General features: G+C 41.8%; 1 protein-coding gene across 5 annotated transcripts in view; it reads right to left on the reverse strand.

Annotated features, from left to right (window-relative positions):
• The window catches only part of ncoa2 (nuclear receptor coactivator 2), a 68,396-nt gene that overhangs the window by 5,342 nt on the left and 47,876 nt on the right, over nucleotides 1–15,178 (reverse strand). For all 5 annotated transcript variants that reach the window (XM_044105357.1, XM_044105360.1, XM_044105358.1 and 2 more), the window contains exons 11-17: nucleotides 13,743–15,072; nucleotides 2,613–2,805; nucleotides 2,328–2,528; nucleotides 1,678–1,896; nucleotides 1,207–1,336; nucleotides 921–1,080; nucleotides 170–466 (exon numbers count right to left, since the gene is read on the reverse strand). In XM_044105357.1, coding sequence (XP_043961292.1) covers nucleotides 170–466; nucleotides 921–1,080; nucleotides 1,207–1,336; nucleotides 1,678–1,896; nucleotides 2,328–2,528; nucleotides 2,613–2,805; nucleotides 13,743–15,072 — 2,530 coding nt within the window. The remainder of the gene's footprint in view (nucleotides 1–169; nucleotides 467–920; nucleotides 1,081–1,206; nucleotides 1,337–1,677; nucleotides 1,897–2,327; nucleotides 2,529–2,612; nucleotides 2,806–13,742; nucleotides 15,073–15,178) is intronic.

The following is a 15,178-nucleotide window of genomic DNA, read 5'->3' on the forward strand; positions in this document are numbered from 1 at the left end:
AAATTCCAAGAAATTGGTAATAATGGTACAAAATACAGAAAGACCACTAAGACGTCTAAATGTGTGCAATCAGGGGCTTCAAATAAGAGCGATCACATAACTCCAACTTGTGAGTTCAGAGTCGATCAATGGGCTGCATGTCGTGTCATGTCAGGGTGGACTAGCGTACCTGTTGGGACTGAAGCCGGTGCTGGAGCTGCAGCCGTAGTGCGTTGGGCTGGTTCGGTGCGACCCCGCCCGGCCTGAGTACAGGCCGCGGCTGCATTCTCATCATGGGGTAGGTTGGCCGGGGCCCCATCTGGCCGGCCATCGGGTGAAAGCCGGGCTCCTGCATGGGAGGGCCGGGAAAGCCCCTCGGCACCATGTGGGAGGGCGGCGGGCCGAATTGCTGCGTGTACATTGGGGGCTTCTGTTCCAACATGATGGTGGGGTCCTGGGGGAACTGGTCTGGTTCCAGTGACTGGCTCTGAAACAGTAAACAATCAACATTAGTGGAATATCTGTAAGAAATTGATGCAAAAAAAAAAAACAACTAAATTACAGCACTTTGCTAAAGGATTCAGTCACCTTAACCTTTTTCTAAAATATTTTCTCACAACAACTGCAAATGTCACTGTAGTGTACTGTATTAGGAATTTACAACCTTAACACCAACCTGTCTGCTATGTTCTTTAGTGTACAGGATGCTCTTTATTCACTAATGTTCTCTATGAAACTTCTGAGGCCTTCACAGATTAAACTGCAAACAGGTAGACTCTTTTTACTAATAAGGTGACATTTGAAGGTACCTGGTTGCACTAGATTTTACTTAGAGGTATAATACAAATGCACAGCAAAATATTTAGACTTATTCGATAAGATATATGACAATTCAGGTTGTATTATTACCCTTGTGAGAAACAAGTGTTAGAAAAGCTCACCTGTTCTACCAGGGCGGGGATGCCGAGAGCTCGATCGATCTCTTCTAAACCATCAAAATCTTTTAGTGCCGAGTACAGCTGGGACATCAAGGCCCCCTCATCCACTGCGCTACTTTGATCAAGACTCGGATTGCAGAGGAGATCGTCTTGCTGTGCCGGTCTGTGGAAAAGGAAACAAAAATGTTTAATGTCCACTTGAATTACGGAAAGGTTTTGAAAAAAAGTGTTTACATTTAAGAAAATCCCCAGACGGAGATGAACACAAAAAGGTCCTTTCTGAACGTACCTGTTCTGGTTTACAAAAGGCGTCTGATCGATTGGCATCATGCTGTCCGGCCAAGGGGCTGTCTGATTGGGAGGAGCCTGCTGCTGGGAGAAATGGTGGCCGACCATATTAATGTCCATATCAGGTTGGGCTGAAAGAGAATGGAAGAAATATTCAGGTCAATGAAATTATTAGAGAGATGCCCAGAGACAATGTTTTTATACTTTTACAATTTCTCTTTCACAAGAGCAATAAAAGGTAAAAATGATGGGTGCAAAATAATTCACCTGCTACACCGTGACCAACCACAAGATGGCATCCTTTACAACTCTGATAAGCTAGTAAACTATGAGGGGGTGAAGCTGAGGTCTTCTTCACGCCACTTATGCAGCTTCAAATGGACGATATCATGAACTACAGATTTAAAGTCTCTGTAATGCAGCTTCTTATTTCTGCGCCTTCATACCAAGACGTTTTTCAGTCGGCTCTCACCGTTGGCCATTAGTGGAGACTGCAGCATCGGCCGAGGTCCAGGCTGGCTGTTGGGTCTCATCGGAGCGGTGCCGGGCACCATCCTACCCTGCATGCCTCCTTGTTGTCCCGGAGCAGAAGCTCCAATAGGAGGTGCAGAAGCTGGACCGGTCCATCCCTCCGGCTGCTGCTGCTGCTGCTGCTGCATGGCTGGCCGCGGACCACCTTGGGTCATCAATCCTGTGAGAGTGGGAGGAAGGACGACGACGCAGAGATGAGAAGCAGTGAGAAAATGGTCTGAAAAGAGTTTGGTGAATGTTCTCTGCAAACATATTGCGGTGGTCTGGGATCAATGTGAAAGGGGGAAATCTTTTGTGAGCAATGCTGGAAGTTGCTTGGGGAGGATCGATATGTGGGAGACACAGTGAGAGAAACTTCGCTGCTGTGTGGGCGACTATTTCCTGTCACAGGAAGTGAGTCAGTGTGTCATGATGTTGATGGGTTTGGGTGAGAGACACAGAGGCAGAAGGAAAAGTGTCTAATCGGAATTTGGAATCAGCCACAAGTGTCACAGTTTAAGACTACAGTTGTATTTTTGATTAGCTTTTTTTAAATATTGGACAATAATAACATAATTAGATTTGACTTGAAGAGCTCTTGGTTAGACTTACCTGCATTGCCCATACTAGGCTGGTTGGGCATCATGCCATGACCTCCTAACATGCCTTGCTGCTGTTGCATTACAGGGTACGGGCTGTTGGCCCGTATGGGGTACTGCAATGATGGCTGCTGTGAGGGGACATTCATGTCCAGAGATACACTCCTCACTGGTAATGCCCTGCCTGACTGCCCTGGTCGGACAGCGCCAAAGTCTAAAAAGCAAGAATAAACAGGTTTAAAAAAATGTTTTCCTGTTTTTTTTACCCCCTGTCCCCCTGAATTTGAGCTCTACTTACTAGTTTGACCCATGCCGAGGCCTCTGGGTTGCTGCTGCGTCGCCATGGCGGCGTTGTTCTCTGACATCTGCAGGATGTCATTAAAGATGTTCTGTTTGTCCATGGGACTGGGCAACGAAACCGGCCGCTGCTCACAGAAGAGCTGCGGCTGAGCGCTCTGCAGGTCGTTCAGGATGTCGTCAAGCTCAGACGACTATGAAAACACAAACAGATGAGCCATGTGGGATTCCAATTAGAAACTGATTAAAGCCAGACATGGAAGTACTGATACATAAGGTTCTAATGAACGTTTGACAAGATGTTCGACTGGAGAGGTCTGCTGGAACGCCTTCTGTAGAGACACCTGACGCTCAGATGACAAAGAATCAAGGAGGATTCAAACCAAAGAATCTGGCTCTAGCTAGTATGGTGGCTGTAGCATCATGCCATCATGAAAACATTCACACCGCTTTAAAGTTCAAATTAACAAAAGCAGTTTTGAGTTTTGGACACAAGAGCAAATGTTTTTATCTTCAAAGACCCCAAATTTTGAGCTTTGTTTTCTGAAAGTGAGATTTAGGGCTTTATAAGGCACATGTAAGGCCTACCTGGTATTCTAAAACAACTCAAGTTACCTTGCTTACCCAACAACTTATATTTACTTGCTTAACAATTGAAGTACAACTATGTTTGTTTTTTTGCGTCTTTTGTACTGTTACCTAAATTCAAGGCCTTATACTATACATAAAGATTCACTCAACAGTCATTCCAAGAAGGTGTTAGTCAATTGCTGAAATGTCTGTTTTCAAGCCAAACTGTGTTAATAGACTTTTTTTTCCATAGTGAATGAGCTGGCAGAGGATAACTACCAAGAACATTTTAACTTCCTTAATAAAACAACAAAAACAAGTTTTGGTAGGAGAGGAAAGACTATGTCTTGGAAAAAAAGCTGAAGAATGTGTGAAGAAATTGAGGATGCAAAATATTTAAGATGCAGTATGGAAAAACACCGGTGTGTTCAAGACATTTTAGAGACCAAAACCGAGATGATCAAATTAAAGGACTTGTTGAAACCTTTTTACAATATGAAAGCCTCCTCAGAATCCGAAATGTTTAATAATGTAGAATTTTTAAACCAGATAATGGAGTAAAATAAAGACGTTTAAGCAAAAAGCCAACCACCACTCATGGCTACATGTAAGTACAAAAGGAATATCATCTGATGTGACAAGTTGTTGTAGCTTTCCACAAGCTTTTATCTCCAACAAGGACAAGGCCAAGGTGGGGAGAGAGCTTTACTTGCTCAGTGACGAGAGTTAAGGGTCAGGGAAAATGGTTGCCATTTTTAGAAAATAGCAGCAGCCTCCAACAGGTTTTCCGAGACGAAGCGAGCGTTTCCAGATAGTGGCGACCTCGTGGAGCCATGGCACTGATAAAAAATAAAATAAAATAGAACTAATCATTCCAAGGATTTTCTTCGTATTTTTATATACTTCTGGAACTTTCGGTCATCTGAAATGTAAAATTAAAAAGGCCAACAGGATGTTTGCTTTACATAAAAGACGTTACAAATGTCTAGCAGGAGAAAGACAGAAAAGAAAGATGTAAACATGCAAGATGAAAACTATCTTCATTTACCAACAATAAGATATATCAAATCACTGTCAATCTGGATAAGATTAGAGTGCTAACATGGTCACATGGATACTGTTAATGCTGTCGTATGAGCTGCAGAAACATAATCTACCCAGTTTTCAGACTATAGGCCTCCTGACAAACTAGTTCATGATGACCTTTCATTTGCTCCAGTTTGATATAAACTACTTTCATTTTGAAGGAGTAGTTTATTTCGTCATAATATATAATGTAACAATTATATTTTCACCGGGAGAACAAGTGACAGATTACTTTCTTAAAACCCAATAGTATTAACACGACCACTTGTTCAACAATGAATAACTGCTAAGATGAAGGCTGAGCTGTAAAAAATGGAAAAAGAGAACAAAACAAATGGAGAATATATTTGTTTAATGAAAACTACATTGAAGCAAACAGACTGTTCATCGACTGATCAGAGGTTTAAGGAAATAGTCTTAAGAACTTCAAATTTGTGCCTGAAGCTGGGTTTCTTATCATTATGGCACACGGCTTTCTGTCTCTGACTGAGGAAGGATTGTTGAACTACACAAGTAAGGACTCTTGTTACGCTGCATCTCTACATCTCGGCCTCCAACAACACAAACCTGCTTTCGTACTCGCTCCTCAGGTGGGCCACACATGAGACGCCAAAAGATGGGAAATATTTTATTCCTAAGTTTATTCTCTGGTCCAAAGGATTGGAGTCTGACCTCAAATAACCGAATTTAAGTCAAAGGCTGTTAAAAAAGGCAATTGAACTCCGGTACACCAAAAAACCTAGGTCTCGGTTCAGTTGAAGTGAACTCTGGAGCGGTTCAAATGCATATATGAATGCCAAGTGGACTGGAGACCTCCCCAAAAGCAGGAAGCGCTCTATAGCGCAGGGCATTCTGGGCAAATACAACAAAAACAAACGCCCACATTTAGCGCTAGTGGGAAAAATGGTTTGTTTTTTTTGTTTGTTTTTTTTTATCAGAAACTAAAGAGAAATCCTACTACTGTTAAAATCTGATGCCAATCCATTTTTGTTTTCATTTTGTGAAGGAGGAAGTTGCGCTTTGTCTTCTTCAGAGGTTTTCCTGTTGTTTCCTTCAGTGGTTCTTGGTGCAGCGCCACGATAGGCGAGGAGGCGAACAGGATTTTCAAAGCGTTTAGTTTGTTTGACAGTGCAGTGTGTAAGCAAATCACACCAGGTGAAAATGTAAGAAATGTTGTAATTTTGGTCCCCAATCAAACAAGTGTGAAAACACTAAAAACTTATCTATATGGGGCTGTAGCTTTAACGTCAAGGCATGTGCCATTCCAGATTTTGCTTCCTTCTTTAAACTAATAGCTTTAAACTTTTAGTCAGCCGATGAACAACCCGTTTTAAATTAAAATAAGGTGTTCAAGAAATAATCCACTCTGGTTTCTTCTTACTCCCATTTCATCTTTTAAAATTTAAAGTTGAACTTTCAACCTGCTATTAGTCCAGTGGCATGAAACGTGAGTACCAGTGACATGTTTTTAAGCTGTAAGATTTTGATCAGGAGTGTACACCTAACAATTATAACACCACCAAATGAAAAGAAGCAAAATTTTGTCAATTTAAAAAAAATAAAATAAACAAAAGATAATCAATTAAATGTAATGATTCAAAGGCAGCCACTGGGAGTTTTAGTAAATAAGTTGCAGTGGCCATAACTGTCCAGCAGAGGGCATCACGCCTGGGGTAATATTTACAGATCGTGACATACTGTACAGCAGTACAGCACCACAGTATTGTCTAGTGTTGCACTTCAGTTTTCCATACAGTGACATTTATTTGTCAGGCATGCAACTGCTACGAATGATAACAGGGTAGCCAAAAATGTCTGACAATATTTATCTGAAGAGCTCAAGGTCCTCAGCTTTCACACGACAACAGGCAGACCCGGTAGGTCCTCATATAAACGGGATAAAAATGATTAGCCCCACAATGCTGATAGTACTGAGAAAGGACGAGTAGAGTAGATATATAGGAGACCTGGAGAGAGTAGCAGAGTGAGGAGGGAGTGGTGGGAGAGAGAAAAGCCCTAATGAGGTCAGGAATGATGTAATGCCTCTGTACACCCCGTTTGCTCTCCTCCTCCTCGATTCTCTCTCCTCCCACTTTCAGTTCTCTCCATTTCCAGTTGCTTTTACTCTTAATGGGTTCTGCTGCTATCAATCCTTTTAACTAGCTGGCCTTCGGTGCATGCCTGTGTATGTAATTCAATCCGTGTTCTCCAGCACTACAACCTATAAGCGTACGAACACAGGCAACACGCAAACGTTCAGAGGCAAGAAATAAAAAAATTCACAACCTGGTAAATATACAGTCTCAAAGCACTCACAGATTAGACATTTATCACCCAATTAAGTCTTAGGCTCACTCTGAAAGCACTCAAGAAAAAGAAGAAGAAAATGCACCTTATTTAATGCATTATCAAACTTCATTTCTTAAAATAAGGTAGAATCAGCTCCTGAATAGTTATGATGACAGCAAGTTAGATTACTTAAAAGAAAATAATATTTAAGTACGGACATAGACAGAAAAATGATCTTCATGCCGCAGGAATTAGCTGTCAGCTGCTGATGTGTCCTACATTTTATGCATGTTTCATAGTTTAGGCACTCAGAGACATTTGCATGCCTAGCAACAGCAGGCTGACGTTTCCCCACAGTGAGCCAGGGATGAAGCGCTGACCAATATCTACTCCTACAAACCAAACCGGACGCATCCGATACTTGATAGAAACTAACACCTCTGCAAAAGTTGACACTATAATTTGTTTCACAAACACTTGACGGCCACATACAACTTGCTCGTAGCAGGGTGCGATCCTCTTTTGGCATTACAATTTAACTGACTTAATTCTCAATAGCACCAAACGGACAGAATAGGGATGTTTTGAATTTTATTTGTTACCCTGGTTCAAGCAGCTATCTTAAGATGGGGATACGGTGGTCATAATGGAAGTGGTTTAAATGATGTTCAGTTGGTACTAAGAAAATATCCATTCACAGCACTACAACCAGTCTAAACTTTTACTACAGATCAAGACCTACTCATGCCTACATATTTCCATCAAATTCACACAGTTGTAGCCGAAATCAAAATATTAATATTAATGTTCCTGACAGGTCTACTATCTACGTTTTGTTTACCAACTGTCCACATGCCATTTTTGTGTCAGTCACTTGCTAAACTGTATTGAGCATCATCTTGTGCGTCTGTTTCTTTTTTTTGAACGCTAAGAAATTTTTACCTTTTACAATGTTGTTTACAGTCTGTCTATGTGTCTTGTGCAGAGAACAGCTGAAACACCAATAATTACATTTTATGTTGTTCAAAGCAAAGGACAAAGTTCATGAAGCAGACAAACAACTTTTTCAATAAGTTCTGTCAGCACAATGTCAACTAAAACTACACTGAAATGTTATGAGCTGAATCATCAATGACTCATATGCAGGCATTAGCCTAGCATTTGACAATTGCTTTGCAACAAATTTCTCTGTCGAGTTATGCATCTTTAGCTGCAGGATTTTCTAATTGAGTTATCTCTGTGTTGTAGCTGCTTAATTACAGCAGTCTTAAAAAAACCCAATCAAAAAATTATTGGGATTAAATATCTATTGCCATTAACAGAAATGAACAAAAGAGGCTGCAGCATACAGAACATTATTGGCAAGTTAAGTCCGGCATAACTGAATGTAAAGCTGATAAAATGAAGATGCTAAATCACACAAATTTTAAAACTACCGAGTTTTTAAGAATACAGGGAATCATGCTGCACTGACTACACACTCTTTTCAAATTCAGATTTATGAAAACTTCATTCATAAACAAAAAGAAGTTCGGTTTTCTCAAAATACTGATATGAACCTGTCTTGACCTTTCTATTGTTCTCAAAAACTGATCGACGCTGGTGTGGAGGACTCCATGGCAGAAGGGTGAATGTCTTGTTTTTTCTTGACTTAGTTAATGACATTTGACAGGAAAGGGAACTTAGAAACAGATTGAGTAAAGCAGAAGTGCCACTGTCAAGTACACAAACTAAAATGACCCTACCCCTACGAGAATGCTGGCATTTAAGCTTGAAATAAATATGAGTACAAAATATTGCTGACGGATACATGACAACACCACCTACAAAAATATATATAAATATTTACCAACTACCGTCACCGATGAGTCATTAAAAAAAATATCAACTTTGTGAAAGTCATAAGGTAATGGAGCTTGGCTATTTTTGAAATAAGATAAATCTCTTCTTCAAGCCATTTAACATCTTTGAAAAGCTTTCTAATGAAATAACATGTATACATAGTATATAGAGCACTGCAAAGTTATTTTTACCTCTATTTTAATTTAAATTATGGCCTATTATTGTTTATCCTTTAAAACTCATATCATGATTTTCATTTAAAAGTGTGGATTCTGCATAAACTGTGTGCTCAATTATAAGGGAAGTGATTATTTCGACCATATCATCATTTTTAGGCATATTTCCTAAATGTAAGCGGGATAAACTTGATTCCTGAATGGATTTAACTATTCCAGGTGATGTGCATTTGTGTAAAGAGGCAGGGTGTGGCCTAAAAAATCTACAACCTATATCAAGGCGAGCTAAATTATCTCGCAGCTTCCTCTATTTCTGTAAAATGAGCCAAAAAACGAGATTTCCTGACTCTCAAAAGACAAAAATTACCAAAGTATTTCTCAAGAAGTGCTGTAATCTTGAAATTACTAAGACTTGGGGCGCAATCCCAGAAAAATCAAAAGTTTTGTTACAAATAGTCAACTGGGTCAGAACAAATCTGTTGAGAAAAATGACAAATTCAGCACCAAGGATTTGAGAAGAACCAGGTGTGAAGCTACCAAGAATCCATCATCTTCCAGTTTCATCATATTTCATAACTGCCAAAAGGGGTTCAGAGCTACGAGACACGGCCAAGGTAGTAAACCCGACCACCACTGAACGGGACTCTTAAGCTAAAGCATATAGACTGGGCCAAGAAAAATCTGAGTACAGATTTTTCAAAGATACTACAGAGGAATTGAGAGTGACTCTTGGCAGTTCAGATGGATGAACCAGTGGGTAGAACAGTAACGAGCACAAAGCTTCACTTCAAGTCAAACGCTAACAAGGTTGAGGTAGGGGACTGGAATGGACTGGTATTATTAAGTGACGAAAAGTTGACAGTCAATAGGTCAGGAAACTGACGGACTTCATGAATGGAAGCTTATTCCTATTGCTGAAAAGAATGGTCAGGCCTCTGGTCATAGATTTATTTATTTATTTTTTTTCAATTTCAGAAATGTTTACCGGAATGTTTTTGAGTTAGGATTAGAATTCTCACTTAGAGAAAATAAAAATAATGAGATGGGAAAACGTGCATTTTAATTTGCTTGGATAATAATTCTGCACAATAATCGTGCACTTAAGAATAATCTCACAAGAAAGTCAAAATCTCACTTTTACTTTCTTAAACATTCATGCTTGATGTTCATTAACAGCTTGGATTAACGATGCAGTTGGTGATCAATAAAAATAATCTTCAAAAATAAGACTTGCTCACACAGTTTATGTAAAATCACGGGACACTCCATGCTACTCTTGGATATTTCATTCACGCAAGATGGCTTTAAACTTGCAAATTTAAAATCTGCTTTCGGCTAGTTAAATGCAGGTAGATCTCAATCCAAATCCCAGCTCTTTCCTCAAGCCATGTTTATTTATTTATCTTGTCTGGTAATTAGCGAGTGTAGAATTACATTTCTTTCATTGGAGCAACAACGTGGTAATGGCTGCTCTTTAAAAAAACTACTTATGACAGGTGATCAAATTACACAGCTCTTCTCAAGTAATCAGAGGCTGAAAAATGTTGAAAGCACTGCATCACGAACGTGGCTGCTCAGCAGGGACGGAACCAGTGAGCCGTCTCCCTCATAACGGCACCTGCTTTCGTTTGGACACGTGCTTTGAAATGATCTCATAATAATGGCCAATAGTTCAAATCGCGTAAACAACAATCTGAGAAGCAGCAACGTAAACTGCCAAGGAATGGGCATTTATAATAACATTCATTAAGAAAAATTTATCACAATGAGAATTTGGACTTGTCCTCGTCTCAAATTTCAATAAATGACGCTAAATAAACCAAAACAAACGGACAGCGTTAGTGGAGGTTTTATTTTGGCTATTTTCTTCCAACATTTCTTCTGCAAGAGCATCAATAAATATCAGTAAATTAAAAAAATAAATTAAATGTGGTTCCTGTGTACACCTCAGTGGTATAAAAAGAAAACAAACAAAAAAAACAAAACACTTTTGTCGTCCTGAAAAATGGCTTATTTAAGATGAAAATGTTTTTCAAGAGTAGTATGTGAGTAGTAGTATTTGTATCGTACCAAAATTTTAAGTCCACATCGTCCACCCCTCAAACAGACCTATGTTTAAACCGGGAGAGGAGAGTGGCAGGTGCTCTTCTGCCACGCAGCTGGAATTTGAAGCAGCCGGATGCCATCGCCACTGTGGCTTTGGAGCAGCAGCGCGTGGAGATTTAGGATAAAGCCATGTAGATGGATTTTGCACTTCCTGGCAGGTAAATCGAAAGTTCTCAACTAAACAGAGGACCGCCATTAGTCCAAGTGGATGATTCAAGAGTATCTTAGGGTTCATGAACACCACCAGCATGGCGCAGGAAATGGACAGATGGTTAGAGACCTTCTTTGATGAAGAACAGAATCTTTTCAGTTGTGGAAAACAAAACGCTAAAAAAAATAAACAAAAAAAACCAAAGCTTTAAAATTCACAGAGTTGATCAGGTTTTGAGACATATTTCTAAATATGGAGTCTAAAAAAACAGATAGATAAATGGACTGAACATGTTAAGACCTAGATCCATGGTTGTATAGACAAACAGAAAAGCATAAGACAGAAGGCTGGATGATGGACAGATGGATTTCACCATCTATTCATCCTATTCATCCAACCTAGGTTGGATGAATAGGTGGAAAAAAGACAAGTGGGTGGGTGGCAGAAAGATCTCAAAATACTGATGGATAAAATATTTGATTGATGGTGGTGGGATGGATGGAGGAATAAGCAAACAGATACATAAATGTGTGTATAGATAGATGGACAAATTGAAATCAAATTTCTAATGTTTTATTTCCATTTCTAAACTGGGTTGGAAATATTCCAACACCCTCTATTTTCTCTTTATAACTTCACTTTTGAAAATACTTTGAAAAATACTTAGGTCAAATTCTAAACCTTTCCATAAACTTGCGTGTGTGTGACACATTTTCTTGTCTCATTTTGTAGTGAAAGAACAAAAAAGGTGCAACAACACCCTCAACACAGTCACCTAATATGTCCACCTACTGCTCTGTTGATAACTGATAGATGATCGAATCACAAGCTTCAAGCTGCCGCATAGTGAACCACAGCCATAACTGGGATTTGATTTCTCATTTAACTCTGCCCCGGCCATCAATAATTCAGCCCTGAAACGATGATGGTGAGTATGACGAAGAGGAGGAGGAGCAAGGCAGAGGTAGGCTGAGAGTCAGTGAGGAAGCAGTGGGCGAGGTTAGTGGAGAGGATGACTCTCGGTAGCTAGTTCAGTCAGCTTTTACACATGGCCAAGCAGCGATTCACCAGAAGAGCGCAGAAAGCCACACACACACACACCCACACCCACTCACACGAAATGACTAATGAAGTCACAGATTAGTGCGTGTCTAACAAATGTCCTTTTTCTCATTAATGATATCTGTTAGCCTGGATGAGCTGTCGGCAACTAAAGGAATGACTGCTTTAATAACGATCTAATTTCATGGCTGCAGTTAAAAACCGCAGAATCCGCTCCATTGTTCGGGTTTACTTTATTGCTTTGCACCTCCAAGAAAATCAAACCTTCATTATTAAACCCTGCATTCTCTTCGTGTGCGTCCTACAAGCCCAGCGATCGCTCTGCCCGCCATCTCCATGGCAGCAGCGAGAGCGCGCAGGAGCATATGGCTCATCATTTTCACTCTGCATGCCGAGGCTGGGCTCTCCTGGGGGTATCTACACCTTTCTCATCTCCCTCGTCTTTGTTCAGTCTTTCATTATCCAGCAAATTGCGTCCACCCCTGTTTTATATGAGTACCTAAACACTCGCTACATGAAAACACGACTGCTGTGTAAAGATGCCGATTCGGAATAGAATTTAAGAGAAAGAGATCAATAAGAGGAAGGATATTGGTGTTATTCTCAGTAAGGTGGTTTAGCAGTGAAGCTTCCTGCTAAACCACGAATAGGAGTCTTATTGAACGTGTGAGGCCATCATCAGGTCGGTCTCAAACCTCTGCCCTGTTGAATTGACTGAGTTTACTCTCACTGTTCGCTCCCTTTTTTTTTTCTCTCTCTCTCCGTTCCCTCCTTCAGCGCCGAGCCCGCCTCCAGCTCTGCCAAACCTGAGGACTCCGGCCAAATGCAACTGGGATCAAATGGCTGAAGAGAACCACAGGGAGCTCCCTCCAAATGTCACAGTTGTTTGAAGCTGGCAGATAGATTCCCTTAGCGGGCTGCTGCCAACACAAAGGCGGCGAGGGGACCAGATGTGTTTATAAGCCTTAATAAAGCCCAGGCGCGGCAAATTCACTCTAAAAAAAACTCTAAATGCAAGGAGAGGGAGGAAGTTTTCACACCCTGTGCGAACACATTTTGTAAGTGTTGTGCATTTTATTGGCCTTCTATATAATAAATCAACACATACTGCAGAATTGAGAAGATGACATGGCAGGTAAAACCTGAAAAGTTTGATGTGCATTTGTATTATTTTAGAACATATGGAAGGGCTGCAACTAACTATCTTAATTATCAATTAATCTAACAACTATTCAGACGATTAATCTCCTAAAGCAGCACATTCTATAGATTATTAAAAAAATACTTCTGACATGGAAAGAGCTCAGCACTTTCTGCTCAACTTTACATCAAAATAGTTTTATTGATGTTATATGGTTAAATATGTTGATTTTTTTTATTAACAGATTAATAATTGCATAATTTTCCTTTTGTTCTATGTAGAACATAATTACAGACTGTGTTTTATCTTAAATGCAAAATGTATATATATATATTTTTACTTTTTTAGATTAATTACTGCTCTAAGTATGTTATTCTTTCAGCAAATTGCCTTTTTTTGAGTCTATATATTCTAGTTAACAATTAATCACTTACTAAATTGAATGACGAATATTTCTATAATTGATTATCACCAATAATCGTTTCGGCCATAACATACGGTACAGACCAAAGGTCTGGACATACTTTCTAATTGAATTCAATTAGAAGGTGTGTCCAAACTTTTGGTCTGTACTGTATATTACCCAATTCCTCTTTGCAAAACAGCTCAAGCTCAGTCTGCTTAATTAGAGATCTGCTGATGTGTGTGTACATAAACAAGATCACAAACACACCCACAGCAGAAGTAAAGTTTTCTTCAAACACTGACCTGCTCGGCCCGATCGTATCCAGCATCCTGCTTCTCCACCTTGACCTGGGGGTGTTCCTTGACCTTCACCTCCCCGGGCTCCAGCTTAGAGACCTTGTCCTTCATTACAGTGTCATCCTTATCCAGTAGATAGCGCAGCAGTGCATTGTCCTTCTTCTTGGGGCTCAACGGCTCCTGCTTGGGAGTGATTTCTGCCCCCGACGACTGGTTCCCAGCACCTTGTGATTGGTCCTGGCCCAGCTCCTTGCCTGTAGCCTCAGCGGTGAGCTTGGCCAGGTCTACAGGGGATGTACTGTTCTGGAGCAGTTGGTGTAGGATTTTGTGTTTCTCTTTGAGCGAGGTGGCATGAGTGCTCCCGACCGTGTGGCCGCCTCGGACCCCAGCGCTGGCCTGGTCCTTACCCTCCCCTCCGCCGCCCGGCGACAGGGGTGTCTCCAGGGGTTCCGGCTTGGTGGTGAGCAGCTGCAGTAGCTTGGTGTTCCCCTTGTTGTCGTGGACGCGGCTGTGAGCGTCGTGACCGTCGTGAGCATCCAGGGACCCTTCCCTCTCCTCCTTAGGCTCCGTTTGGTTGCCCTCGGACTGGGCGTGTCCCTGATTCACCTCTGAGTGAGTGCCGAAGTCTCCCGCTCCGCCTGCGTTGCTCGAGCTTCCTCCAAATTTCGACATCATGTGAGGGTTTACCCCTGACCCCGGCGTGACTCCAGCTGGGGAGCCTATCTTCCGGTCAGGGGAGCCCAGTGTGTGTGCATGCGAGGGCCCGTGCCCCACGCCATGGCACTCACTGAGGGCCTGCAGAGCGGACAGAGAGCTGCTAGTGTAGCTGTTAGAATGGGCGCTGCCCGCGCTTCCAGGGCCGCTGCCGCACATACCAACAGGAGAGGGCGACTGCAGGCCCCCAGCTACACGGGGGCTCCCCGCACCCCCTGGGCTGCCCCGGTGCCTTGGAGACAGCATAGAGTTCTGCTGAGCCGAGTGGGGCCCCCCAGCCGGACTGGGGCTGGCACGAGAGGGGCTGTTCATCCTCCAGTTGGGGCCCTGCTGAGGCGGCTGCATGCCCCCGGTGTAGTTAGGGTGTGGAGGGGGGCAGCCGAAGCGGTAGCCCTGCATGTGGCCCCCCATGGCTGCCGGCTCCCGAGGGCCGGCTGGGCCCGGAGGAGAGAAAGGCGTGCTGTTGCTGCTGATCGTAGTGTCTTGGCCCTGAAGCCCCAAACCGGGCAAACTGCACGGGGTCGGTGGAGTCATGGAGGGAGCGGAGGGGTTCATCGGTTTGGGGGTCATCCCCGTTTCCTGTCCACCTATGTCCTGACCCATTCCACACACTGGGTGCTCTCTGAATGGACAGATAGAAAAATGTCTTAATTATTAAACTTTCAGGCATAAACAATAATAACAAGAAAACAACACAGTGAGAATTTTCATCTCTGCAAGTATTTCTG

Source organism: Gambusia affinis, linkage group LG21 (assembly GCF_019740435.1).
Source record: "Gambusia affinis linkage group LG21, SWU_Gaff_1.0, whole genome shotgun sequence".
Taxonomy (NCBI): domain Eukaryota; kingdom Metazoa; phylum Chordata; class Actinopteri; order Cyprinodontiformes; family Poeciliidae; genus Gambusia; species Gambusia affinis.